Below are 25,712 nucleotides of genomic sequence, written 5' to 3'. Positions count from 1 at the left end.
TTAAAAATGAAAGGGAATTGAAAGATTCTATTGTAGTTGATCCTTTCCCAAATTGTAAAGCAACTTAAGTGATGTGGTGCCATTCTTGCCACATTATCAAGTTAGGACTTGGCGTGGGCTAGGCAATAGACCTGCCAAAATAAGGATACATGTCCAAAATTTAAAAGGGAATTAAAGGATTCTATCGTACCAGGGGATCATTTTCTTTATTTTAGTTTTGTTTCAAACTTTCAATTTAGACTTATCTCTCTCTCTCTCTCAATGCTACCATTAAAATCATTGTCATCTTTCTTGGCGGAAAAGTTAGAATGTAAGAAGTCCCGGATAGTTCTTGGCTTCTATTGATGACCAGTAGTTCATTGTCAGCCATAAGTTGCGGACTTATAATATGAGAGGTTCTAAATTCTTATTTTAAATATTTCTTTGCTTCTCTTTTTATTCTTTTAACCTTTAAAACTTCTCCTGGGGTTTGTTTGCTAAAGCAATTATGTACGAGAAGGATTTCATATTCTGAAAACTTATCTCTTGTACTTCCGTAAAGAAAAAGTAATCATCACCTTCTCTTTTGTAAGCTTTCTTTAATCTCTACTCAATTCTATCTGGGAATTTTCTTTTTCTTTTTTTCTTTGACAAAAATGGCAAATAAAGCAATAGTTCATATGAAATGGCTTATATTTATTGCAATAAGATCGTCTCACATTGAATCTCTTAATTTTCTCACATATTTATTTAAATATAAGACACGTGACATATAAAATCAAATAAATTTTATGTATCTCACATCCACATAAAAATGAAAGATAATAAGACATGGACACCCGTAGTAATTATTGTCTTCCTACACATTCATCGCCATGAACAGTCAAGCTTACCCAACCTCTTAAACCTCAAAAACCAACCCATTGAAACAATCCAAGGCACACACAAATCACCCCTGTTGAATCCACAAACCACCGGCGTCCCTTTCAAAAGTTCAACCACCATATCCTTAAGTCTCATTCACCTATGAGAATCATAAACCCTCAACCCAGTAAAATTTCCAGTCAATTTCAAAGCCATCACATAAACCTAATTACGCGACTTATGGTCCCTCAACTCTGAATTGAGAGAACCCTTTGTTGTTTGTCACCTCCTTCTCCTTGCGCTTCTTCCATTCAAAATCAGCTAATGCTTCAGGGTTGGATTAGTCCTTGAGGGTTGATGTGGCACAAACTTAGGTGACATGACACCATGCCATCAAGTAAAATTGTCCATATTAGGAGTCTGTTTGGAATTTGCTTATTTTGTTGAAATTGAAAACTTTTTGTTGAAAGTACTGTAGATAAAGGTAAAAGTTAGTTGAAATAATACAATAAGATCCATGAATAATACCAAAAAGTGCAATTGGACCTATGAATAGTAGCAAAAATAATTTGTATAGTAAAATAAGTTGGCAAAAATAATTTTTGCCAAACAGACAATAGGTAAATTAATATGTGAGTTTCTATGTCATATATAAGCAAATTATCCAAATTTTAACAATAAGAGTAACATTGAAATCAAATACAAACTAAAAGAACTAAAGTAACACCTAAACCTGACAAGATGTGGCCAAATATATAGCAGTCATTTTGTACACCTGGGATCATGAACTCCTTTGAGTTTTGACCCCCCCACAATGAAAATTTTAATTAGCTTCCAACAAATATATCAAATTTACTAGCACCTATTCCTAAAGCTTGGTACATATTCAAATCATCAAAGATATAAAAATATTTTGAAAAGTGAATCAATATGAATCTTCAACAGCTACAATAATTTTCTATTTCCAAAAAAAAGAAAAACAAAATATGAAAAATAATTAAAGATTAATGGAGAGAGACTTTTGACATTAAGAGATCGATCTCTACTAAATTTTTAAAGACCAAGTAAAAGAAACCACATCAATACTCCATTAAACAAGTTAGCAAGCAATACTATGTGAAGGAAATTGAAGGACGGGCTTGATAGAAATTTTTTGTTAAAAGAGAACTTTTTTAAATTTTAGGCTAAAACAGATTCAAGCCCAGCAGATATTTTTCCAAGAAAAAAACAGCCTGAAGTTTCAAGGAAGTTATATATCATGCAACACCATATTTAACACTTTGGGGTCAATACATTCTTCGAGAGTGCACATATTTTGCCCAGTATCTATTCCAATACATTTTAGCCTATTAATCACCACACTTAAAAAACAACAAAAAAAGTTTTATCTCATTTTCAATGTGGAATTAAATACTCACTCCGTCTCACTTTTTTTGTCCTCTATTCCATTTTGAGATGTCCCAAAATATTGTCCTGTTTTTAAAAATAAAAGTCATTAATTTACTAATGTTCCTATTATACCCTTATTAATTTACTAATTCAATTTTTTGATAAATTTTTTAAGGGTAGTTTTGGAAACTTATACATTTTCAAAAGGTAGACAAAACAATAAATGATATTCCCTTAAAAAGTTTGACTTTTCAAACAGGACAAAAAAAGTAGGACGGAGGGAGTATTTCACTAACTACTCATCTTTTGTATTAACTTTTGTATCTTTTCATTTATGTTGTAATAATTATTCATTTAAACTGTATAATATTAAAATGCTACAACACTATTACACTAAAAGAATTTCCTCACCCATTTCAAAGATGTATACTATGTGCTTCAATACTATCATATAGGTTTCCAATAATATGTCCACTGTTACTTGCTTTTTAGATGAGGAATTGTTAGGTTCTAAATGTTTAGAACAATTGGCAAATTGTGAACACAAGCTTGTCTAGATACAGATCTTAGAGTCTATAGGTTTTATTAGACAATGCTCGATGTGATTCAAGTCAAGATTCAAGAACATACAAGCTGCAGGAAGAAGATTTCATAATCTGTCTGGTTCGATCGATCGAATGAAAGACAGGCTCGATCGATCGAAAGTCGTATCTGCAGAATTTTAATTAAGCCCAAACAGCAGTTCAAGCCTATTTAGGATTAGGGTTTCTAATCTACTTCTCCCAGTATATAAAGGAAACCCTAAGCACGTTTTTGTGTGGCTTTTCAGAGAGAAAATAGTGTGCCTCTTTTGTATTTAGGGTTTTGTTCCTAAAAAGCTCTCTTAGGTCTTCTACCGGTATTATTCCTTGAAGAATCTCAAGATCCGGTATTGTAGAAGTTGCTGCCTTCTCTAGTCATCAAAGGTGTTGATGATCTAAACCTTCAAGGGTGGTCTTGGAGTCACAAACAGGAGAGTTTGTGTTGCTAAACCTTTGAGTGGGATCTCAAAGTCACAAACGGGGGTGTTTGTGTTTTGCAAAGGCCAAAGAAAGAAGGAGTCCATGGATTCGGAGCTTGCATGTGGTCGTGTCAGTAAATTCTACTGGTTGGTAGGAATAAGAAGTCGAGCGTGGGGGCTTGTAAGTCTTATTGTATGAACTTCGATTCTTTCTAGTAGATTTGCTTTTTACCTTGAGGATAGTTAGGTTAAATCCTCCCCAGGTTTTTACCAATTTGGTTTTCCTGGGTGATCATATCTTCTGTTATTTATTTTTCACTGCTTTGCATGATTTGATCTTTGATATTGTGATAACCTAGACTTGTTTAATTGGACTAAGTAATAACTTGGTTAATTACTTAGGTTAAATCAATTGTTTAAGGGGTCTAAAAACTAACAGAAATGATAGTTCCAAGCAGCTGGCGGTGAATGTGAAAGAAGTCGATGAATTCTGACTGCTTCAGCAAAAAGAACTTTCTGTTTCTATCAGGATTGTTACTGGATTGGATATGAGCGTAGATTATGCACGTGTGTACTAAGTCTCACATTAGAAGTTTATTAATAAGTAGATATTAAAGGTATAAGTGATCACAATGAACACTATTTGTAACTTTGACCGGTCATTATGATTTTTTGTGTAGATATGACTAGCACTACCTCAAGTTGTGACATGATAGTATCAAAGCTAACATGATAATGCCATGTGGCTTGAGAGACTGCAATGCTCTAAGTCATTTGTATGGTCCTCAGAAATTAGTGATGCTAAGCAATATCAGAGATAATCAACAGAAACTTACGACACATTTTGATGAAACATAATGTTGCTTAACTAAGCTTCCAATAAAGACTAAAGAGAGAGATAGAGAGAGGAGAGCAAGCATATTGTCCTATACATTGACTAGCATTTAAAACCAAATTGCAGCCAGAAGGAAAGGGTAAAAAAAACATTTTGGCAATGGCACAGAACTCGTGCACTCATGTCTCCCATTTGACTTCTTGTTTCAACTTCGGGAGAAAGACATCAGTTAGAACACTCTTAGACTGCAGAGAAGCCTTGAACAATTTCACACCCTAGCAATTAACCAAATAAATTAAGAAACAAAATAATTATTAATTATATTTAGATCAGTAAAATATCACTTCTTCACATTGAAATAGGCACATTTCAAAAGCAAATAGATGAAATCCTTCTTCAGAAAAGAAATAGGACAGTCATTTCTTGTTTCCTTTTCATTTCGTTTAGATGAACGAGTGGCCTTAAGGGGAAAGAGAGGGAATACAATATTATATTTTTTTCAATATGAAATTAGAGTTCATTGAAAGCATTTGAACATACTGATTCCATAGCAATCGTACAAATATTTAATGATAGCTGGTACGCAAAACATGTATGGAACAGCTAGAATTAATGGCCCTTAGATGATTCGTGGTAGACATCATGAAACATTGAGGTACAATGGTACACGAACTTTGGATTGGGACAGATCAGCTATCAATTCCAAAATTCGTTTCTTTCATATATATTCATACCCAGTTTTAAGCATATTATTTTGCAATAATTTTCACCATAATGAAAGAAGGGAGTAAAAGAAGTAATAAATAAAATAGAAGCAGTGGATTCATTCAAAGAAAGCAAAAGAATGACTGACATATATAATTAACATACCTCATCCATGCCCAAATCGACCACTTTCTCCTCAAGAACTTCCAATTCCTTGACATTAAACTTGTTAAGCAGAGTAAAAGTTGAGGTGGTGCACATGGGTTTCACCTCCAGATCATCCATCACCATGTATGTAACTACTTCTTTCACATACCCTCCTTTAGTGCTTGGTGGGTCTACAAAATTTAGCTCCATGTTCATAGACCAATGGCAGGAAGGACAGGTACTGAAGTCATGATAAGCCACATGAAGATTACAACTTGTAGATGGGCGATATTTGTTGACATCTTCTGTAGAACATCTATACAATTTCCTGGATTTCGCAGATGATGCGAAGTCTGGCGATTTGAGTGGGACTCCAGAACCACCACCACCACCACCAGAGATGTGTAGTTTGGGTTTCAGGAGAGTCTCTTTGTTCACGTTTGGTTGAAGGTAAACAGTACCTAAGTTGTCAATGCTGTGGTAAATGTTTCCGAAGCTGCCCACCATTCCTTGCTTTTCGAAAAGCGGAATGAAAGTTCCGAGCGGCAGTTCCAGAATGCTAAGGAGGAAGTCGATGAATTCCTTGCCCGCTTCTGCAAAAAGCACTCTTTCTCTTTCTGTGTCTATCAGAAGTTTCAAACTCACATATTTAGTTTCTTCCATGAACTCACTGTCCAGCTCTTTTTAGTTTTTTACAAGTTTTTGGGACAAATGATATTTATCCGTACAGTACTGGTAATCTTATGTACATGTAACATGTTGCTTGGCGAACACGTATTGAGGACTTGGAAATAGGGACGGAACCAGGATTTGAATCTAGGGAACCAAAGTTTAAAACAATTTTTTTTTTAATGAAAATAAAAATTAATATCTATTTCATATTTAACAAAAATACTACATATAAAATAAGTGTTTCTTAAATATTTGATATTATAAAAATGTCAACAAAGTATAATATACAAAATAAGTATTTTTTAAACATTTCAACACATTTATCAAAATGGAAATTGATGCTCTTTTAAGTCTCGAAAGTCGTCTATGATTGATTCTATACCAAATTTTGCAGCAATCTCCTTCTCAATGTACAAAATCATAGAGTCCATTAGATAATCATCAGATTCTTTTTTTTTTTTTTTTGAAAAAATTTAATATTGTAGTGGACTTACTCATGATCTACAAATTATAAAAAATGTTTCATTATTTTCATATTTCGTAGTTCTATACACCAACTAAAAAAAAAGGGACTTCTCAACAATAATAATAATAATAATAATAAAATCTAAAACCAAAATAATCACAAACAAACAAGCACAAGTTTATATATATACTAATATTAGTCACATCACACAAAGTGACAAAGACAAAGTTCATAAGTTCATATATATTTCTAATATTAACCACATCACACAAAGTGATAAAGTCATAAGGACAAAATTTTTTATAAAACCAAAACAACCAGACCAAAGACTTTGGTCAATTGGTCTCACAATAAAAGTCACAAATGACTTACCAAACACTAGTCTCACAGATTCACAAAACTAGTCACGTCCTTGTCCTAGCGGTCCCCCTTTATTTCTTTATAGATAAAAGTAAAACCAAAAAAAAAAAAAAAAAAAAGAAGAAGAAGTTACAATTTACTAACACTGAAACCGGTCCACACAAAAGCCACAATTACAAAGTGGTTGAGAGGAGGTATTGTGCAAATCAGATTCGTTCAACCATTCAAATTAGTTAGTTAGGCACGTTTTCAAACAATTTAGAAAACTAACATCTCGAGTTTTTGAAACTCGAGATTCAACTTAAAAACCGAGTCTCATAAACTCGCTTTCCATTAGTTCTGCACTGCTGAGGTGGCAAAAGTTGCCACGCGGATCTCGAGTCTTAAAGACTCGAGTTTTGCTTGGCACAAACCGAGTCTATAAGACTCGAGATTTAATTATAAGAATAGTAATAATTTCAAGGGATCTCGAGTCTTATAGACTCGAGTTTTTCGTGGCGCAAACCGAGTCTATAAGACTCGAGATCTACTTATCCAAACAATGTAGTTAACTTTGAACAGAACTCGAGTCTATAAGACTCGAGTTCTGGTGGAACTATTTTACAACTCTATTCCGTCCACAGTCAAAAACAGATAACAGTAGTTTTGAAAGGTATTTCCTGGGAATAGATTATTCAGTCCACACTCAGTATCTTCAAACTCTCACCCAAAAACAAAGCATCCTCAACTCTCACCCATACACTTAGCCTCACTAACTCTCACACCTCTCACTCTCACTCACCACATTGCCTCTCTCACTGCTCTTCCCTCTCAAGAATTTCATATTTCAGGTATGGGTTTTTTGATTTGATTGTTATTGTAGTTGGGTATTAGTTGTGTATGGGTTTTGCCACTAAGAGAACTTCCCAATGACTTTATGGGTTTTCCAATGACTCCATGTTTTTTCCTAATATAAGATGTTCTTCTTGTAGTATCTTTTTGTTGTTGATTTCAATTCCATTGTTTTTATTGGCTTGCATGTCATTTGAGCTATATATTATTTGTTATATTTTCTTTGATTTATTACTAATTCACCCAACAATAACGTTTAGTACAATTCATACCACCAAATGAGCACTTGTTGTCACCACATCCACCATTACAACCATTACCACTAGAAGCTATTACAACCTCCAATGCTAGAAACTAAAGCAAAAGACTATGGTTGTCTCAATAGAACCTTGGCCTAAGCATGAGCACAATAATGAGAATTAACATTGGCAGCTGAAGTGAGGGTTTCACTAGAAAGAATCTGCTCTTTAAAACCATGTAGATCAGAATCTAAGGCAGACAGTAATGTAGTAATCATATATTCCTCTCAATATCGCTTATGTTGCTTCAAATCATAGCGTGTGTCCAAACTAAATAATTTAAACCATTTAATTTATTTAAGGTAATTGATGTAGGCATTTATTTAAGGTATTTAAGGTAATTGATGTAGTTAGCACTTTAGCCACAATCTTATAGACGCCACCAATAAGGCTGATCGGCCTATAATCTTTAGCATCTGAAGCCCCGATATTTTTTGGAATAAAAGAAACTTCAACAATCAGGCATCCCTCTTCCTCCATTCATTTAGCACCAATAAATGTTTCTTCCATACTGTCACATCTCCAAAAGTCTCCTTACTCCTATTTCTCATATTGTCTTCCAAGGAGTTGAGTTTCGAAGCCAATATATAACTAAGAGACCCATGGTAGTGATAACTCCCCCACCAATTTCTCACTTTATCCACAAAGCCCTCAGTTCTTAACCGCATATTTTCAAATGTAAATAAGCCCTTGCCCTTGTTGATATCATTACCATCAAGTAACATGGGAAAACAATTTGAATATGATCTTTGAAGAAATCTCTGATTCAAATAGTGAAATTGTTCTTCCAAAGCTAGTGAGATCAAACATTTGTCCAACCTGGGCATTGATGGGTGACCATGATCGTTTGACCAAGTTTAAACACCTTCCTCCAATGGTAAGTCCATTAGGCTATGTTCTGAAATAAACTCCAGAAAAATGCCACATCCTTACCATTGTTCTTAAAGCTCATCCTTTTGCTTGGAAAAGGAATTATGTTGAAAGCCTCCCCTATGCACCAACCAACTATATACCCTTGCCCATTCTTCCCAAAGCTGCTATCTATTTGCATCTGCATTAGGATCATACACTCCAAAAAAAGTCCATTCAAAACCATCAACCACATTTTGAAATCAAGAATAAACTGAAAAATCACTTACTGCCTCTTCAAGTTTATCTATGACTCTTGTGTCATTGGAGAATCTATGCGGTATACTGACAAGGTTTTTACATTTCAGATTTTGTTTTTATTATAAATAATTCCAATCATTGAAGACATTTTTCTTCCATAAGGGTATGTTAGAGCGCAATCAGACGATGGGAAATATATATCGTAGGAAAAAGTAGAACATGATCTGATAAAGGTTGAACAAGCCCTGCATGATGAAGAAGCGGTCTGCCTTCTTTTCCTGGACTCTTCACCTTCCAATGCTTCCAGAGGTTTGATATAATAGTGATATCTGTGCCTACAAATAACGCAATCATTCTAATCAAAACCCAATGCAATTGAAATTTTGAATATGTATGTCATAATAGTTTTTTTTTAAAAAACATTGAATCTAATACTTGCCTAAAACGACTATGTTTCTCAATGAAGGAATACAACTGGCTGCAACGTCGTAGTACTAAGTGCACAAAACTTAGTTATATTTGTGGGGTTTTTCAGTGGTTAAGGTTGAACCCACAACCTCTTTTGGTGAAAGGCACTTGTCATTGCAACAAGGCTTGACCAGTAGTGCAACTGCTAATTCTCACTCTTACCATTTTCAAAACGCATTATTAAAAGAAATTAATTTTAAAAGCCAATCAACCATACCTTAACCCTTTTCAAAAGATCTTTTGCATTATTGTCATGCTTGAACTGTTCTCTTACACGCTACAAATAGACAGAACAAAGATGGTAGAGCACAGAGTTAAGGAATTTAGGTGTTGATTTCAGTATCATTATGCTATGCGCAACTAATAAAGAAAACAGTATGTAGCCCCCTATATGGCAATTTGATACCCCTATACATGCACCCTACCTCGTCATCTTCCATAAAAGTTGAAGATAGTGGATCACTTTTCGACATCTTCTCCTGACCTTGTTGTAAACTGGGTAACATGTTTGTCAATTACGAGTAAGCAAAACAAATAAAGACCACACATAAGCACATTGCATGCGTGGGTAGAACATTTGTGCTGCAGTGAACTCGTCCTCATCACTTCGACCCATAATGTGACGACACCTGCAGCAAAATATAATAGAAGTAAAAATAACGACTACATGACCAGCATATTAAAGTAATAATAATAATCATCATACCATAATTCACGTTTTTATCCTTGAAACCGTATTCCTTTGTGCCATATCCATCACAAGAGGCTAGTGCTCATGAGCTTGATTCGGTTTATCGTTCCACGACCGCAGAAACTCCACCTTCCCTCCATCAGTATCCATCCCAACGGCCTTCCAAATCTGAATGAGGTAGCGCCCAACAACATCAATTTTCCTCAACTGACCTCCCATCTTATTGGTTAGCTGGGCAAACCAATCTACAATCCATATTTTCACTCTACACCCAGCAGATCTCAACTTGTTCACATTTATTTATAATAAAAACAAAATATAGTTCGTAAAAACCTTGTTAGTATACCACATAGATTCTCCAATGACACTTTAAGCTTGTTGGCCTTTGCTTCTGCTTCATTCATTTTGACTTGTAGCTTTTCCAGCAACATCTTCTTCTCTTGTACATCCTCTTTGGATTTTCTTGAAAATACTCCAAGGAATATGTGTGTGTGTCCACACAATAATCAATGGAATTATGACTACTGCTGAACGAACTGAGATTTCTTGATGAAGCTCGTCAACATTCGATGCAGAAGATGCATTTGCTTCAGCACCGTATGCATGAGCGCCAGAACATGCATCGACCAGGAAAACAATCATAAAATTTAAAGGACCTTCATAGTCCAGCCCATAACAGACCTACAGAGTCTAGCCCATAAAGGACCTGCATTTGGGAAGTTAAAGGAATAAAGTTTAAAACAAATTTATGCAATAGGTCTTCCATGCAATAAGAAAAATCAAAATAATTTAGTTATTACATAATAATGCAATAAGTATGGAATAAATTTTAGGATTTCAGATTCTCAATAAAAATGGCGTACTAACCAGCACAGTTTCCCATTATTTACAAGTAAAATAAATAAATAAAATGTTTTAGGATTTTAGAATCCTAAATTATCTTTGTGTTTTACATTTATTTTTTAACATTCGTTATTATGTTCCACGGTTGAGATTCAGGATTTTGGAGTTGTGCAATATTGTTAAGGATAAATTGCTATGTTTAAGGATAACAATATCCAATAGAGTTTTGGTGAAAAATAAATGCATTACTTTTATTGTTTCAGTTAATCAATTGTGATCCTTGAACGTTGCGTTGATAATTTTTTTACAATTTCAAGCAAAAAAAAAAAAAAATTTAAAACCCATGTTTAGGTAATTTTATTCCTAAAAGTTTGCCTATTATTTAGAAGCCATTTTTGGATATGATTTTATAATTATAACTTTAAACAGAAGAGGAAAGAAAAACGTTTTTACCCGGTATTTTTATTCCTAAAATTTTGCCTATTATTTACAAGCAATTTTCTCCATGATTTTACTGGGCATATCTTGAAAGGAAAAAAAATTTAAATAAAAAAACCCCCGCGTTTTAGGTTTTTACCCGTAGAAGTTAGTCTATTCTTTAGTAATAATTGTTCCATTTTTATCTACTTCCGGTGTGCCTATTGTGGTGTATTTGGAGGGAGCGTAATTGGCGTACTTTTCAGGATAGGGACAAGTCCGATGACTAGTTGCTCGCTTATTTTAGTGCCTCTCTTATTGATTGGTCTAAGGCTTGGGGACTCACCTCTAGTGATTCTATCCCTATGTTCCGTAGTTATCTTCTCGGTAATTAATATGCTCTTTGTTGTCTCCGTTTGTTTTCTTGTTTCAGTTATCTCATTGTCTCTATTTTTTGTTTGTTTCCAGGATTATTCTCTGTTCTGCCTTGTGTTTTCATGAGGTACCTTTTAATATATATCTTTCTTACTTATAAAAAAAAAACAAAATTTCTTCCATTTTTCTCTCAATCTGTGGCAATTTATTTTTTATTTTTTATTTTTTTTTACAAATCTATTAGTAATATGTATATAATGGTCAATCACTCTCCTTTGCCTATATATTGTATGCTTCGAAATAGAGGTCATTGCAATATAATTAATTGATACGTGATACTTATCCAAATTGCACAATTTGTATTTCTTGTATAGAAGATCATACTCATCCACATTCCACAGTTGTTGTCTCATAATATTGTAATCAAAAAAGTCACAGTAATAACCCAATAAAATTGCATCTCGAAAAGCAATGACTAAGCTTTAACCTACAATAAAAACAGGAAGTAGTTGATTTGGAGGGAACATTACACCTTCGCCCAGGCTCTTCCTGACCAAATTCTTCGCGAAATTCCCTAAACAACTTGTGTTGAATTCTTTTTTGTTTTCAGACTTGGAACCATCACCCATCATGCCGTAGTCGATGAATTTGACTGCACGACTGGTAACATCGTGCTACAATTCGTCCAGATTAGGTTTCTCCATTCTCTTCTTCTGTGCAAGATAAAACCATTAGCGAAGAAAAGTTACCGACCTTAAAATGTGAAATGCTTAAGAGCATAACTAACATAACTAACACAAACGTAGTAGCACATTCTACAAAATTGCATGATAAGGCTATTACAAGTCCAAAACACGTAAGGTAAGAAAACTTAACAATTGTCTAGAAAGGAAATTTAGAAGCTTTGAGAGGTGTGAAGCGAGCACTTTAGATTTCAGATTGGTGTTTTGAGGAACCACAATTGAATGGATGACCAATGACAGCAGCAGGATTATTTTCATTTTCTTCTCTTATTAGATTTTATTGATCATTGAACCTTTAGAGTTACTTATTGTATACTTCCTGTGTACTTGGGCTACATATGTCTATTTCTTAATAAAACTTATCACTTGATAACACCAACGGTTTAGGCTATGTTCGCACATTTTTCTTCAAAGGAGAAATACATCTTCTACACTGTTCTGCAGTGCTCTTATTGCAGTGTTAAATGAAGAAAAGTATGGTATATGTTTGAAGTTTTCTGTAAAAAAAATTAAAATTGAAAGTTTTTGAAAAAATAACATATGAAATTAGAGAGTATCACAAACTATTAATGTTATAGTTGGCAAAAAAGCAATTAGTGCTATGCTTACTGATTAGAGCAATAGAAGGAAACAAATCTTCATAATGTCACTCAGTCACAACAGAATTACGAACGCTTTATGTAAGTGTACAATATTCTAGGCCAATACCAAATGCCATTTCAGAAACAATACAATTAGATCTTGTTAGATACAGGACCTGACCTACGACCCATGGATTGTCCACATGGATTAGAAGACTAAGAAAAGATTGAATTTAAACTAAGGATGACTTGATAAGCAATGTCAAGTAATGGATGAGACGATTATGTAGATAACTCCTCACTAAGTTAAAACTCCTCTTAACAAGAGAAATCAATGAGTGCACAGAAAATCTTATGTAAAGCTTCTAAGAGAAATCAATGAGTGCTCCAAAAATATACTCCTCTCTCTAGTGCCATCTCTTCAGAATCACCATCAACAGTACCCTAGAACTTGGAGTAACAGAATAATTTATTGGAGAGACCCCGGTAGCCTCTCTGGAGGCTCGTAAGAGAAGCTAAAGGTCCAGTTTGTGGTCCCATTTCCCTAGATTTCATTGATCTAATTTTAGAACAAATTCATGTATCGTAAACCAATTAGCTTTAGCTCATATATTACCTCCTCCCAGGAAAAACTGGGAGGATGGCATGGCTGTAGGTTCATGACCCACAGGATGCTGTGACTTACAAAAAAAAAAAAAAAAAAAAAAAAAAAAAAACACATTTTAAGAACAGATTGATGTTTCCTATGTTTATATTTAACATGATGCTTGGAAAGACCTTCTCACAACCCTGATTAAAGACAACTTGGGGTTATTCAGCCCAAACATGTACCCCACCACCGGCCAATTCTGTTTTAGGTAAAAGTAAAACTGAAAAATAATATAGCCAGGATTCTAACTTAGCTAGTCTGGAAAATTGTGAACTCTAGCAAGGATGTATAATGTGCATCTATATAGTGTTTAGGAATGAATAAATTTGCAAGAGGAAAAGACATAAATGGGGAAAAGAAATATTTTTGCTCTTGTAACTATTAGTAATGGCTCAAAACAATCAGATATTTGTGCTCTAGTTTCTCAAAAACAAAATAATAAAGATATATAACTCTATATATTCAAATTCATTTGTAGTTAGCAATATAAAAGGTTTTTTTTTTCTTTTTTTTTATTATTATTGGTGAGTTTACAAATGCACCTAGTAGTGGGTTTGAACCAGCAATCTTACCCTCCACCCTTTCTTATAAGCATTGTAGAATAATTATAAACATTGCTTTCAGTGCACAGTATCAATGCACCTCAGGAGGCAGTGATCCAAGCATGTCCTTCAATATATATGGTTCCAAAAGCTCAAAAAATGTGTCTGAAAAATGTAATGAAACAAAAGGTAAATCACCGAAAGAGTAATGTCTAAGGACTGCTAATATGGAAAAATTATCGCAAGTGAAGGGCTGCTATATATATATATATATATTGCTCTTACTTCACAAGCAATTAGACCACAGCAGACACTAACTCAACCTAATTTTGCACTAGCAAAGTGTCAACACAGAATACATCACTCTCAAGGTGCTAGGAGAGCTGAATAACACTTGCACCCTTCCTAGTAACAAACCCAATCTTAAAAGGCGAAGGTAAAATAGAGTATAGCATTAGAAAAACTTCATCACAAGGAAAGCTCTCTAAGCAAACAGTCTGACCTTCAAAGTTTGTTAAACTTTCTAGCCTCATGTTATGTAGTTACGGCTATCACAAATTGAGTTACCAAGTTTCACTTAAAAAATGAACTTCAACCTGGACATCAAAGATCAAACTGCGTAGTAATTGAAGCATTCAACACAAGAAGACTCAGAGATGTAATGATACCTCTCTGTTGTACCGCCACAAACTTGGAGAAAATTTCATCAAAAAGGATGTCAGTCCTCTTGATATGAACACAGAATTCCACAGCAACTCCACCAACACAAGTGTATTGCTCTTTTATTTCAGAGTGCACAGAACTGCTTCTACTATTTGGGTTGTCCAGTGGTTCCATTTTCTCAACTTGGTTGCAAAATGCCACCAAAATATAAGAAAATACTTCATCTACATATGACAAAAGCAACTCCACAAGGTAGGGCATTATGGCCTCCTGTACAGCATCCAAGGTTCTAGGAAGGTCAATAACACCATGCGCCTGGCCATCATAAAGTGTCATTGACATGTTCAGTGCACCCATCCAATCACCCGCTTTCCACAGAACCTGAATCTGTTCCTTCCATGGGAGAAGGCGAGAAACAGCAAGATGCATAGGACCAAGGATGTATACTGAAGCTCCTCTTACAGCTATGCAATTGTGAAAAGCTTTCTCAGGATTTCCATAGATATTAATAAAGTGGGTATGGTATGCAACAAGATCATCTCCACCATAACCATCCAGAGAAAAACTTGTTTGGTGAATCATAGTTCCATCCTTAGCAAACAGACAGAGTTGTCCAGTTGATGTAAGAACAACCAGTATCTGGTCAAGTACAAAAATCTCATTACATGCAAAGCATTTACAATTATTTACTAGGCACCCAACCTAAATAACACTATTTAAATACAACAAAAGACAAATCAACAATATATGAATAACTAAATACGTACCTGATCATCCAACCAAGCCACACCTATAGCTGCACTGTCAAGAGACCATTTCCCATATACTTTTAGCTCTGATTTGATTAACTTTGCAACCTGAACTTTTCGGTCCCAAGCAATTGCGAGCAAGTAGACTCTCTCTGATGCTTCTACAGGTACGTTTTCTGTAACAAATTCATATCTTAGAAAGATGAAATGCAAATGTGGCTTTAACACATTTTGAACAAGATATAACCACTAAGAAGAACAACATCAATTCACAAGACAAAAGGTACATGGAATTTGTGCAATCATTTGAGGGCTTCATACCACCAGAGCAGTTTGATGGGTGACAAATATGACCACACCTTCTTCAGCTAAAGAAGAACCTTCATTAAAGAGTTTCCAGCCAGCATCTCCACCTACTACACCTCCCATCATACTACCAAGACTGCTGGATGAAACTGCATTGTTTCCCTGAGAGGACAGGGAAGCACCTCCAGAGAATTCATCAAAAAGGACCGGTGAAGCTGATAGCACAATTCCCGTTTTTTGTCCATCAAGAAGACACTATTTCAAGTAACAATATGATCATTAGTTTGGAGATGATGTCAACTCACAAGCATATTATACATAGTGCCACAATCATAAATCACATATTGATGCATACTAACGTTTTACCTAGGTTTTGATGGAGAACCTATTGAGCAAGGGAACAACTGAGAAAGCATGCAACAGAACGAGACCCTTACTATCACCAGTAACTGCTTTAAATTGACGAGTAACCTGAGAATCCTGCCCCAGAAATAACTGGGAAAAACTGGTGCTGTATGCTCTCCAGTAATAACTTTTGCTGATGATGATCTCTGCACATCCCAAACAGTTATATGACCATCACCATAACCAGCTAAGAGCAGGTCCCCTTGCTGATTGAAGCGCATGGAAGTTACAGGGGCATGAGACCTATCCCCTTGCAGACCGAGCATCGACATCTGGAACATAAACAGCATGGTTTATTGAGTAAAGTTATTTCTGTCGTAACTACAACGTGGCTCATAGCAAAAGCAAATGTACTTAGAAGCTTCACAATTTAATTAAGCATCCAGATGTTTGCATACTGAAATTACCATAAAAAGCCAAATTCCTCACTTAACATGTTCGATTTCTGTAACAGAAGAAATTTAGATATTACCAATCAATGGTATCTTAACGGATAACCATATACTAAGGGCATATCTGAATAAGGGCATATCCGCATCAAGATCAAAGTATCCTAATGTGGTTGATCCTCTCCGTACGCCCTCAAGCCTCATTGGCTGAGCAGCTGCACCCTCTTCCCAATGCAAACCAGTAGAAGCATGCTTCTTCTCAAGCTCCTCAGCGAACTCCAATGGCTTCATAGAAGCAGCCCAGGATTTATTCTCCGCTCTCTTACTAATCCTCCTGCTCTCCAATTGCCCAATTCTCTCTTCCACAAGTTCAGTAATATCACTCAATGAAGATGCCTTAAACTACAAACTCAAGAGGTGGACCACTACCAAACAGAATGTCTATTCTGCTTCATACATTTACAAAGGGGAAGATCCATATCAACTACACTGACCTAATAGAATGTCTAAACCTTTGAACTAGATTGACAACACATAATTATAGGTCAACAAGCTTGAAATAAGTAATGTGCATAATAGTTGAGACTTACCCACAAACTCTCGACAAACTTGAAGATCTAAGAAATTTTCAAACTCAAAAATGTAACTTCCACCCTGGAATAACACATAAATAGAAATTTGCATACATCATCAAATGAGGGAAAATAACATTTACTACAATGGTAATGTATTGAAAGTCAATTAAAATCCTAAAGTTTCTAATATGTAAAGTATGAAACATAATTTTCAAGGCACTTACTCAAGGTTCACCAATTTTGTGTTTTTTAGCCCTCGTGTAATGTTTGTGTGGGGGAGGAGGCTGCGGGGCATCAACCTTAGGGTCATCATCGTGCTGCAAATTCCATTACATGCATGCAATCAATATTCTCCATAATGGTAAGAGTAAAGTGAAGTAGAAAATATATTATTACATTCAAATTAAAGTTATCATACCATAGCGGGGCCTCGGTGTCCTATTTTGTGTCCACCTGTCCCACACGTGGGTGCTCTTCTACTGCGTTGCGGTCTACCTCGTGGGGGTGAGGCCTGATGAGGGGGATTAAGGTCCGGTACATCAATATGTGGCTCTACAGTGTCAATCCCAACCGGAGATCCTAGAGGGTCAGATGAGGATGTGGTAGGTGGGTAATCCTGCTCTATGTAGAGGCCAGGAGTGGGTGCACTAGAGCCAGTGTGTGGGTATGAGGGTGTCTCGGGGAGTATAGGAGGGGTCACATTTTGGTCAATACTGACATCGAAATTGGGCTGCGAAGGTGGGCTGGGTGAAGGGACCTCGGGCTGAGGAGATGCATATGGGATGGGTGAAGGGACCTCATGCTGAGGAGATGCTTGCGGGATGGGTGGAGGCATCTCAAGAGTAGTTACAACCCGAGGGGTTGTTGCACGCCGACCACGGCCCCTAACTGCACTTGTGCTTGGGGTTGCTGTAGCAGGCCGAAGACGACCCCTAGCTGCGCTTGTGCTTGGGCTTGTAGTAGCACGATGACCACGGGTCGGTGTACTTACGGGTGCTGCACTTGTGCTTGGGGTTGCAGCAGCTGCTAGTTCAGTCTCATCCCCATTGTTTGCATGCTCATTTACTGCAGGACCACCACCAAGGCCAGCCACATTATTTAGGATACGCCGGACATGGTTGTGAGCTTGGCTGCCTTCAGGAAGCATCGCCAACAGCGCTAAATGGCTTTGAATCTGAAACGGAGAAAGAACCAACATCATTTATGTATCAATTAATGAATGAATAATATAAGACTTATGAATCTACTCAAAACTAACAGTTCTATTAGAATACTATATGTATCAAAAACTATTTCATTACATGTCAGTCAAAGCAAACCAGATTTGCTGAGAAATTCATAGAAATTGATTTTATGTTCATACATGTACTCAAGTAAAACGAAGTAGGCAATCAAATGTAAGTAGAACACATTACCATAATATCTAATTTAGCGCTGTTGCGGTCGACATACTTTCGAGTGACCGGACGGTACCAGACGTAATAGGCATGATTGCGGGGCATCTCACCAATCTGAGGAGGTGCACGACAAACTTGTTGTCGTCTCATTTCCCAAGAAATGATATACGGTCCATGCTCCTCCCTCCAATTCCTTTCCACCTTCCCACGTAAGTCGATTTTATGCAGCCTATCATCGTAGACAACATGGTCAGGCCGCTCCTGCGCCAAGCCAAACTGTCGAAGGACACGGTCTGGGTGGTGTCTCTCTACTATGCAAAAACACAGAAGCGGCACCCTTGCTGTCCACATATCCCTCCCTGCAACGCAGAACTCAGGAAGGTGGCTGAAGTGTGCCTCGTATGGCTGCCACACAATCTACGATAGAAAAAAAAAAAACAATTATCATAGCATCTTCAAATATGAAACAAGGGAAAATACATATATAAAGGGTAAAAAAACTAAAATTATAACAAAAGATATGTTAAAGGATGAAGCAATCATATTATTAACGAAAATGATCATAACCAAACAAATTTTTTGAATATTATTACCTGTTCTGGTTGCATTGTAACTAATAGCTCGCGATAGTGGACCAAGGCCATGCCGGATGGTCTACTCTTCGAGCTTGGCACCCGCACCCACCTACAATTACAAGCAAGCAAAAAACATAAGAACAATAATACAATTTAGTTACACAAAAATGTACATTGCAGAAGACACTTGGTATGAAGAAAAGACTTACTTAAATGCAAGTGGAGCATATGGCCATGGGCCATAATCACATCCAGGTGGGGGCTCTATCCTCGGGCACAAGAATGGCAACCTTGCCCATGCCCAATACTGGACCAAGGTGCACGCCCCACCAATCTGCGATGCCCCTTTCTCGCTTGCCCGACACAACTCCCTATATAACCAGGCCAGGCAACCACTACCCCAACTATAATGTGGCGGATCACGAAGGTTACGCATGAAGTCCAGGAACATCAAATGCACCCTATCTCCTGACTTGTCCATGAAAAGTTTGTCCCCTATTAGCGCTAACATATAGCACCGGGCATACCGGTGTATCTGCATCTCCGTTGCGTCATGAGGCAATGGCGCTGCAACGGCCTCAACAAGTCGGCTGATGAGAATTCTTTGCCCCACCAATGTTTTATTGTCATTCGGCGGAGTAAAACCCAGCAACTCCGTACACAATCGCCTCCAACCCCCATCATCCACCACAGCAGTCGGCCCAACCAAGACGTCACCGTCTATCGGAAGTCCAAAAATTACCTCCACATCTTCTAGGGTGATTGTCATCTCACCATGTGGAAGATGGAAAGAATGAGTCTCCGGCCGCCATCGCTCAACTAGGGCCGATATTAGGCAATTGTCTATCTCTCTTGAAGGGGCTCTAAACAATCCTTCTAGCCTTAGCAATTTGATAATATCAATGACTCGATTATCTTGCATCTGAATGTTTGCCATCTCCTTAGTGCGACCACGGCACGTAAGTGGGCCCGAGTCCTACAAAATCGATCAAAATGATAGCGGTTGTTAGAACTAGAAATACAACATTGAAAGAACTTGCTAACTAACAATCAAAGACAACGTAAATATTAAAGCAGTTGTTAGAACTAGAAATTTCACCTCGCCATTCCAAATGGCCTCTGATCGATGATATGGCTGTCGTGTCAACAATGACCTCTCACGCGGACCGGGGTCCAAGACCTCTAACTCCTCATCAATCCGAGGCTCCATACTGCAAACAATGCAACTGTGAGATCATTAATAGTGTAGGGGCAAAGGAGTGCTACTGTAAAATAGAATTTTCTTCAAAAAACGTAAGTTCGCAATCATACCAAAAAACATGCAAATCGATGATGTTTACGCAATCAAAGAAATTAGAATTGGTAAGTTAGAAAAAAACATAATGAATTTTTTGGAGTTGGAATAATTTTGTAAACTTTTACAATTAAAAGAAATTGAATTCTGTACCAAATAAAATGACTACTTTCATTAATTCTGCTTTGTGTTGGTTATGAACTTTTAGCATGCTTATTTATCAATTGGTTGAACATATATGGACTGTGTGAGTATCATGTTTCCTGCCACTTATCAATTGGTTGAACAATGGTTCAGAATGATTCTTCCCCTTATTGAATTGTAATAACTAGATTGAAGTCCATAAATGGATATTTAGACGTCTAAAATAGTTGAATTTTGCATATCTATGGTGTTGCCACCACACAAATAAGAATCTGGTTTTTGTAGTACATTTTAGCTTTAGTTGTACGTGGCTTACTGGCTTTTGCCATTGACTGAAAGGAACTTGGTTACTTGATTCCCCCTTGATCTTATGTTCACTAAAGTAGTCAAAACAACAATGAAGGCCCTATCTAAGCCCTATTGCTGTAAAGAGACAGCTTGAGAGTTGGCCGGACTTTCTATGTAATTAGTAAATGACTTTCTTAATTCTACAGGACTCTTCCTCATAGGCGTATGATTGTACTTCTCCCATGTAATGCTTCCTCTTATTAATTAAGGATATCTACTCAGAGTTCCCAGTCTGTGTACTTTTTAAATAATAAATATTGTCATTCAGATTAAATTTGAGTTCAGAATCACTAAATAGAGTGGCTGGGTATATTATTTTGATAAATGAAGGCTCTTTACTGAACTGCATGGTCTACATTCCACTTTCTAAAATTTAATGCACACTTCTTTACTGGTTCTGCTTAATGGTCAATCACTGAGAGAAGGCACCTTTGATGAAAATTTGAGTAAAGCTGCTTCGTTATATAAATTATACATCCTGTAAAGGGACTTTGTTTAGGTGTCTGTAGCATCTTATGTCAAACTGAAGCAGTCTTGATACAGAAAATTTCAAGGGGATGGGAGAAATTTTTTGTCGGTGTAATTAGTTCTGGGGGGCTCAGGTACACAAACATTGAAATGGTGCCCCCTTGTATGTCTGTCCTTGAGAGGCTTAACTTCATTTTATTATCTCTAATGTGTTATTTAAAGGAGGAGATTGCACTTATTTAGCTTGCTATGAGATTGGTAAGATTGAAGAGCATGAGAGTTTCAAGTCTTAAGTTTTAGTTATCATTGAATGATATATCAACTTATCATATTGCATAATCTTTGTCATGCAAAATAAATGACCATTGGGCATGGGGCATGGGGGATGAAAACTGCAGTGGTTTTGGCTGATATTTTATTGAATATTTGGGGTGATTTGGTGATATTATTAATTGCCCATATGCAACTTAAAAATCAAGAGGAATCTAATTTGTTATTATTATAATGTTTTCATGAGAAAATCTAATGCCTGTTTTATTTAATCTATTGGTGACAGAGTACTAATTTTATGATTTTTTTTGGGCAGAACATTTGTTAGTGAAGTAGTTACAGGATACCTTCCCAGTCTTATTCTTCAGTTGTTTCTGAAAATAGTGCCTCCTATAATGGAGTTGCTTTCATCTATTCAAGGATATGTTTCTCATAGTGATATAGAAAAGAGTGCATGTAACAAAGTCCTTTGGTTTACAATATGGAACATTTTCTTTGCAACGGTATTTTCTGGATCAGTTTTATATCAGCTTTCCCTCATCCTTGATCCCAAGAATATTCCTGCAAGGCTAGCTGTTGCGGTCCCAGCACAGGTGAGACTAATTTTCCACCTTTGAAAATTCTACCTTAGTGTTTTATATATATATATATATATATATATATATATATATATAAAATAAAGGCTAGCACAAATAATTCCAGAAAGTGAAACTTACAGAAGAATGATATTTTCTATTTATGGATTTTTTGTTTGACAGATAGTTCTTAATATATTTCCACCCATCTGGCTATGCCTTTTTGGCTAATATATGAAGGGATAATGATAAAACTGGCTGCATGCTTTAGGCAATAATCTGTTGTGTTTTTTTCTTGGATTTTATTGCTTTTTTAAATTTTCAAATGTGATCATTTTATAGGATGTAGAAATTACATGCTATTTGCTGAATTCGTTTCTGTTCTAGACAAATTTCTTAATTTGTCAAGAAAAGAAAAGAGAGATACTTATCAAAGAAAGAGAAAAAGAAAGGATAGTGGTAACATTTTACAACTCTGGTTACTTAACGGGTAATCCGACTACCCTACCTTTTGAATCTTGCCAAGTTTTTGTCCCCTATGCCCATTTTGATAGATACTTATAGTGTGTGTGTGTGTCCAATATAGTTTTAATTCTTTCCCGAATGAAGTAGTGAGTTATAGCATTGTATTTAAAATATGTGGAGTAGGGGGCGGAATAAAGAGTTTCAGATGAAGGGTTGGAGCATAATGGACTTTAAATATTTATATAGATCAAGAAAATGTTTTCAGTGATTATGTAGGCCAGTGAAAATGTATTTCAGTTATTTCTTTTCTTTGCAGATACAATGATGTTAGAAAAATCTTGACAATCATCTCCTAGTTCAGGTGGTTAAAACTTCCTACTTATTTTAGCATTTTCCTATTGCAGGAGCATGCTGCTATGGCTCTGCAGTATTTCCTTGGAAATCAAGCTGAAACAGCTCTACATTCTCTTCTGGTACCATCTCTTTGAGTTTATTGGGCTAATTATATTGTCTACTATTATTTTTTTGTACAATCTTATCATACATATTTAAGATTTATAACTTTCTGCTTTTGTTTTTGTAGCATTGGATCTGTAGTTATCAAACTTTATTTTCAAAAGTCTGCAGGTGTGACTCTGTTTCCCACTTTTTAAGATTTCTTTGATGGTGTTTGACTTCTAAATTTTATGTTGTTGGTGGTGCAGTAAGTGTGGACAGCTAACTTCTAACTTCTAACTTCTAACTTCTAATTTCAGCTTAGTGTTACCTCTGCACAATCACCCGAATGCATCAACTTCTTAATGTTTAGTTACACATGAGGTTCCTAACCTTTGGGTGGTTAAGAATTGAAAAAGACTTTTTTATAATCCTCGTCCTCTTCTTCTTTTTTTCCCTCCCTTCCCCCAGATAAGTAAATATAAATTAAAATTAAAAATGTAATTGCAGAAAACAGATTTGTGGACCAATGTTATATAAGATCCATAGGTTCCGGTTCATCCTGAGATGCAAAACACAGAATCGCTCTTGGTCCAAACACTCCAAACACAGGTATAATCCTCTTCTTCAACTAATATTTTTTTATCTTTCGTTCCTTGGCTTGATTTGAGTATTTTTAACCCAATAAAAAAAAATTCTTAGATGTATTGTTGACTCCATTTCCTTCCATTATTTTTCAGGTGTAAGTTCTCATTTTTTTCAAATGAATATTCTCACTTATTACTTCACAACTCATACACCGTTCATAGAACCATTTCATCAAACCCATAATTTGCTTTACAAACCCACAAACGAAAATACAATCAGAAAATTAAAACAAACCCAAAACAAATCAGTGAAAATACCATGAAACAAGATACACAAACAAATCAAACAAAACCCACAAACAAATCAAACAAAACCCACAAACAAATCAAATGAAACCCCAACAAACTAGATTAAATATCAATGTAATCCAGATATTAACACTTTTTAAACTAATGAAACCCAATCAAATGCTCAATCAGTTTTGCTAACATTAATTTCCCAAACAACCAAACAGAATAATATACATGCATTCACTGAAATGACATGAACAACCAAAACCCAGAAAGATCCGAAATTGAAAAACGAAATAGGAAACATCATGAAACTCCAAAACCTAAGATTGGAGTTCGAGAAAGAGAGAGTACCTTAGGCGCACGGTGGTTCAATGGGAGCAGTACTGACTTTGAGTGCCTCACTGTCAATGGGAGCAGAACTCAGTTTCGGTGGCTGAGTCTCAATGGGAGAACCACCTTCGGCACGGCGAGTTTGACAGAGTTTGAGAGAGTTTGAGAGAGTTTGAGAGAGTGAGTTGATTTTGAAATTTCCACAGTGAGGGGAAGAGTTTGAGAGAGTTTGAGAGAGTTTGAGAGAGCGGTGTCTGAGATTGAGAGATTTTGAACGGGTCTCTGTAGATTGTTTTAAGTGGGAAGGGAAAAAAGCGTTAAAGCGAAAGCGAGTTTATAAAACTCGATTTCCAAAATCGAGTTTTATAAACTCGCTATCCAAGTGGAAACTTTCGCCATGTCAGCAACTGAAAAACAACAAAAACGAGTCTTAAAAGCTCGATTTTTAAATTGGATCTCGAGTTTAAGAAACTCGAGATGCTATTATTACAAATTGTTTCGTAACAGGACAACTAACGAAATACTTAGAATTTTAGGGTTATTTAGCAACGAAAATCTGGTTGAGAGACACAACACACCATTTAAAAAGCCACAAACACAACAGTCAAACCCCATAGTTCATGAAAAAAAAAAACTCATAGGGCAGAGGGCTAACCGGCTAAGGCTTATAGCAAAGGATATGAGGAGTAGTAGCAACAACAGTCCGGATCTAAGGAGGAGCAGCAGCAGCAGCAATAGTCCAGATCTGATTTGAGAAGGAGCAGAACAGCAGCAACAGTGGTGAAGGTTGGAGGCGTTGATGAGGTTGAGTGGAGGAAGAGTGAGGTTAGGGTAAAAATTTGAGAATTGTAATTTAAGCTTCCAGTCTATATTTATTTTTTATTTTGTAGTTTTTAGTTTGTCATTTTTTTTTTTTGGATGAGAGTTTGTGGGTTATTTTTTCAGATTGCATTCGGGTATACCAGTTTTTTATTTATTTTTATTAATTGGGGGGGCTATTAGGACGAACATTTAAAATTTCAACCCATATGTATATACTAGGTTTTTTTTTGGGGGGGGGGGGGGGGGGGGGGGGGAATCCCCCTGCCTTACTGTAGGTCCGTCCTTGCTTGGAAATGTACTGATTGTGACTAATTTGCTTTTCTTTCTTTATTACAAGAAGAATTTAGTAAAGAGAGTCTATGGACAGCCACAACATTCATGGTTTTATGACTCTTGTCTTTGGACTCTGAACAAAAATTCTAATACCACGTACAATTTTTGTTTTAATTATTCAATACATGCACATGCCTTTTCATAAACTTATTTTTTTTTGTGAAACCCTTTTACTTCCTCTGTCTTATTAGTCACAGTTTTTACTACTCCCTTACATGAATGATTGTGATTAGTGGAGAAAGAATGGAGAATTTATTGACACGTAATCAATTACAGTTTAACTTATATGAGAGTTTTGGAACAAAAGTTGTGACTTTATTTG

At 36.1% G+C, this 25,712-nt stretch overlaps 3 protein-coding genes across 4 annotated transcripts; all 3 read right to left on the bottom strand.

Annotated features, from left to right (window-relative positions):
• Positions 1-765: 765 nt before the first annotated feature.
• Positions 766-5,648, bottom strand: LOC126697402 (uncharacterized). Of its 2 annotated transcripts, none has more exons than XM_050394389.1 (2): positions 4,938-5,648; positions 766-1,315 (listed from the first exon to the last, which is right to left on the bottom strand). In XM_050394389.1, the coding sequence occupies exons 1-2, from the start codon at positions 5,580-5,582 to the stop codon at positions 1,256-1,258; spliced, it is 705 nt and encodes a 234-aa protein (XP_050250346.1). In that variant the 5' UTR covers positions 5,583-5,648; the 3' UTR covers positions 766-1,255. The 2 variants fall into 2 exon arrangements, with proteins under 2 accessions (XP_050250346.1, XP_050250345.1); XM_050394388.1 differs by lacking the exon at positions 766-1,315 and adding an exon at positions 4,051-4,342.
• An 8,841-nt stretch (positions 5,649-14,489) lies between these two features.
• LOC126697408 (uncharacterized) lies at positions 14,490-15,756 on the bottom strand. Its single transcript, XM_050394404.1, has 3 exons — positions 15,700-15,756; positions 15,397-15,554; positions 14,490-15,268 (listed from the first exon to the last, which is right to left on the bottom strand). The coding sequence occupies exon 3, from the start codon at positions 15,209-15,211 to the stop codon at positions 14,570-14,572; it is 642 nt and encodes a 213-aa protein (XP_050250361.1). The 5' UTR covers positions 15,212-15,268; positions 15,397-15,554; positions 15,700-15,756; the 3' UTR covers positions 14,490-14,569.
• Positions 15,757-16,207: 451 nt separating this feature from the next.
• On the bottom strand, positions 16,208-24,784 carry LOC126696562 (serine/threonine-protein phosphatase 7 long form homolog). The gene is made up of 9 exons (XM_050393280.1): positions 24,257-24,784; positions 20,125-20,236; positions 19,235-20,001; positions 19,044-19,134; positions 18,469-18,867; positions 17,472-18,227; positions 17,278-17,370; positions 17,069-17,132; positions 16,208-16,361 (listed from the first exon to the last, which is right to left on the bottom strand). The coding sequence occupies exons 2-7, from the start codon at positions 20,233-20,235 to the stop codon at positions 17,278-17,280; spliced, it is 2,217 nt and encodes a 738-aa protein (XP_050249237.1). The 5' UTR covers position 20,236; positions 24,257-24,784; the 3' UTR covers positions 16,208-16,361; positions 17,069-17,132.
• Positions 24,785-25,712: the final 928 nt, after the last annotated feature.

The sequence above is a fragment of the Quercus robur genome, chromosome 8 (assembly GCF_932294415.1).
Source record: "Quercus robur chromosome 8, dhQueRobu3.1, whole genome shotgun sequence".
In the NCBI taxonomy this organism is placed as follows: domain Eukaryota; kingdom Viridiplantae; phylum Streptophyta; class Magnoliopsida; order Fagales; family Fagaceae; genus Quercus; species Quercus robur.
This window is presented reverse-complemented; position numbering and strand designations above follow the sequence as displayed.

Bases quoted from the DNA above. Each gene is read 5' to 3' on its own strand.
- LOC126697408 (XM_050394404.1), bottom strand. From the start codon at position 15,211: ATGATTCACCAAACAAGTTTTTCTCTGGATGGTTATGGTGGAGATGAT.
- LOC126696562 (XM_050393280.1), bottom strand. From the start codon at position 20,235: ATGGAGCCTCGGATTGATGAGGAGTTAGAGGTCTTGGACCCCGGTCCG. The intron at 18,868-19,043 runs GTAATAATATTC...TTTCTATCGTAG, and splicing joins TTACAATGCAACCAGAACAG to ATTGTGTGGCAGCCATACGA. The intron at 17,371-17,471 runs GTATGATAACTT...TGGAATTTGCAG, and splicing joins GACACCGAGGCCCCGCTATG to CACGATGATGACCCTAAGGT.
- LOC126697402 (XM_050394388.1), bottom strand. From the start codon at position 5,582: ATGGAAGAAACTAAATATGTGAGTTTGAAACTTCTGATAGACACAGAA. The intron at 4,343-4,937 runs GTATGTTAATTA...GTTAATTGCTAG, and splicing joins TCGATTTGGGCATGGATGAG to GGTGTGAAATTGTTCAAGGC.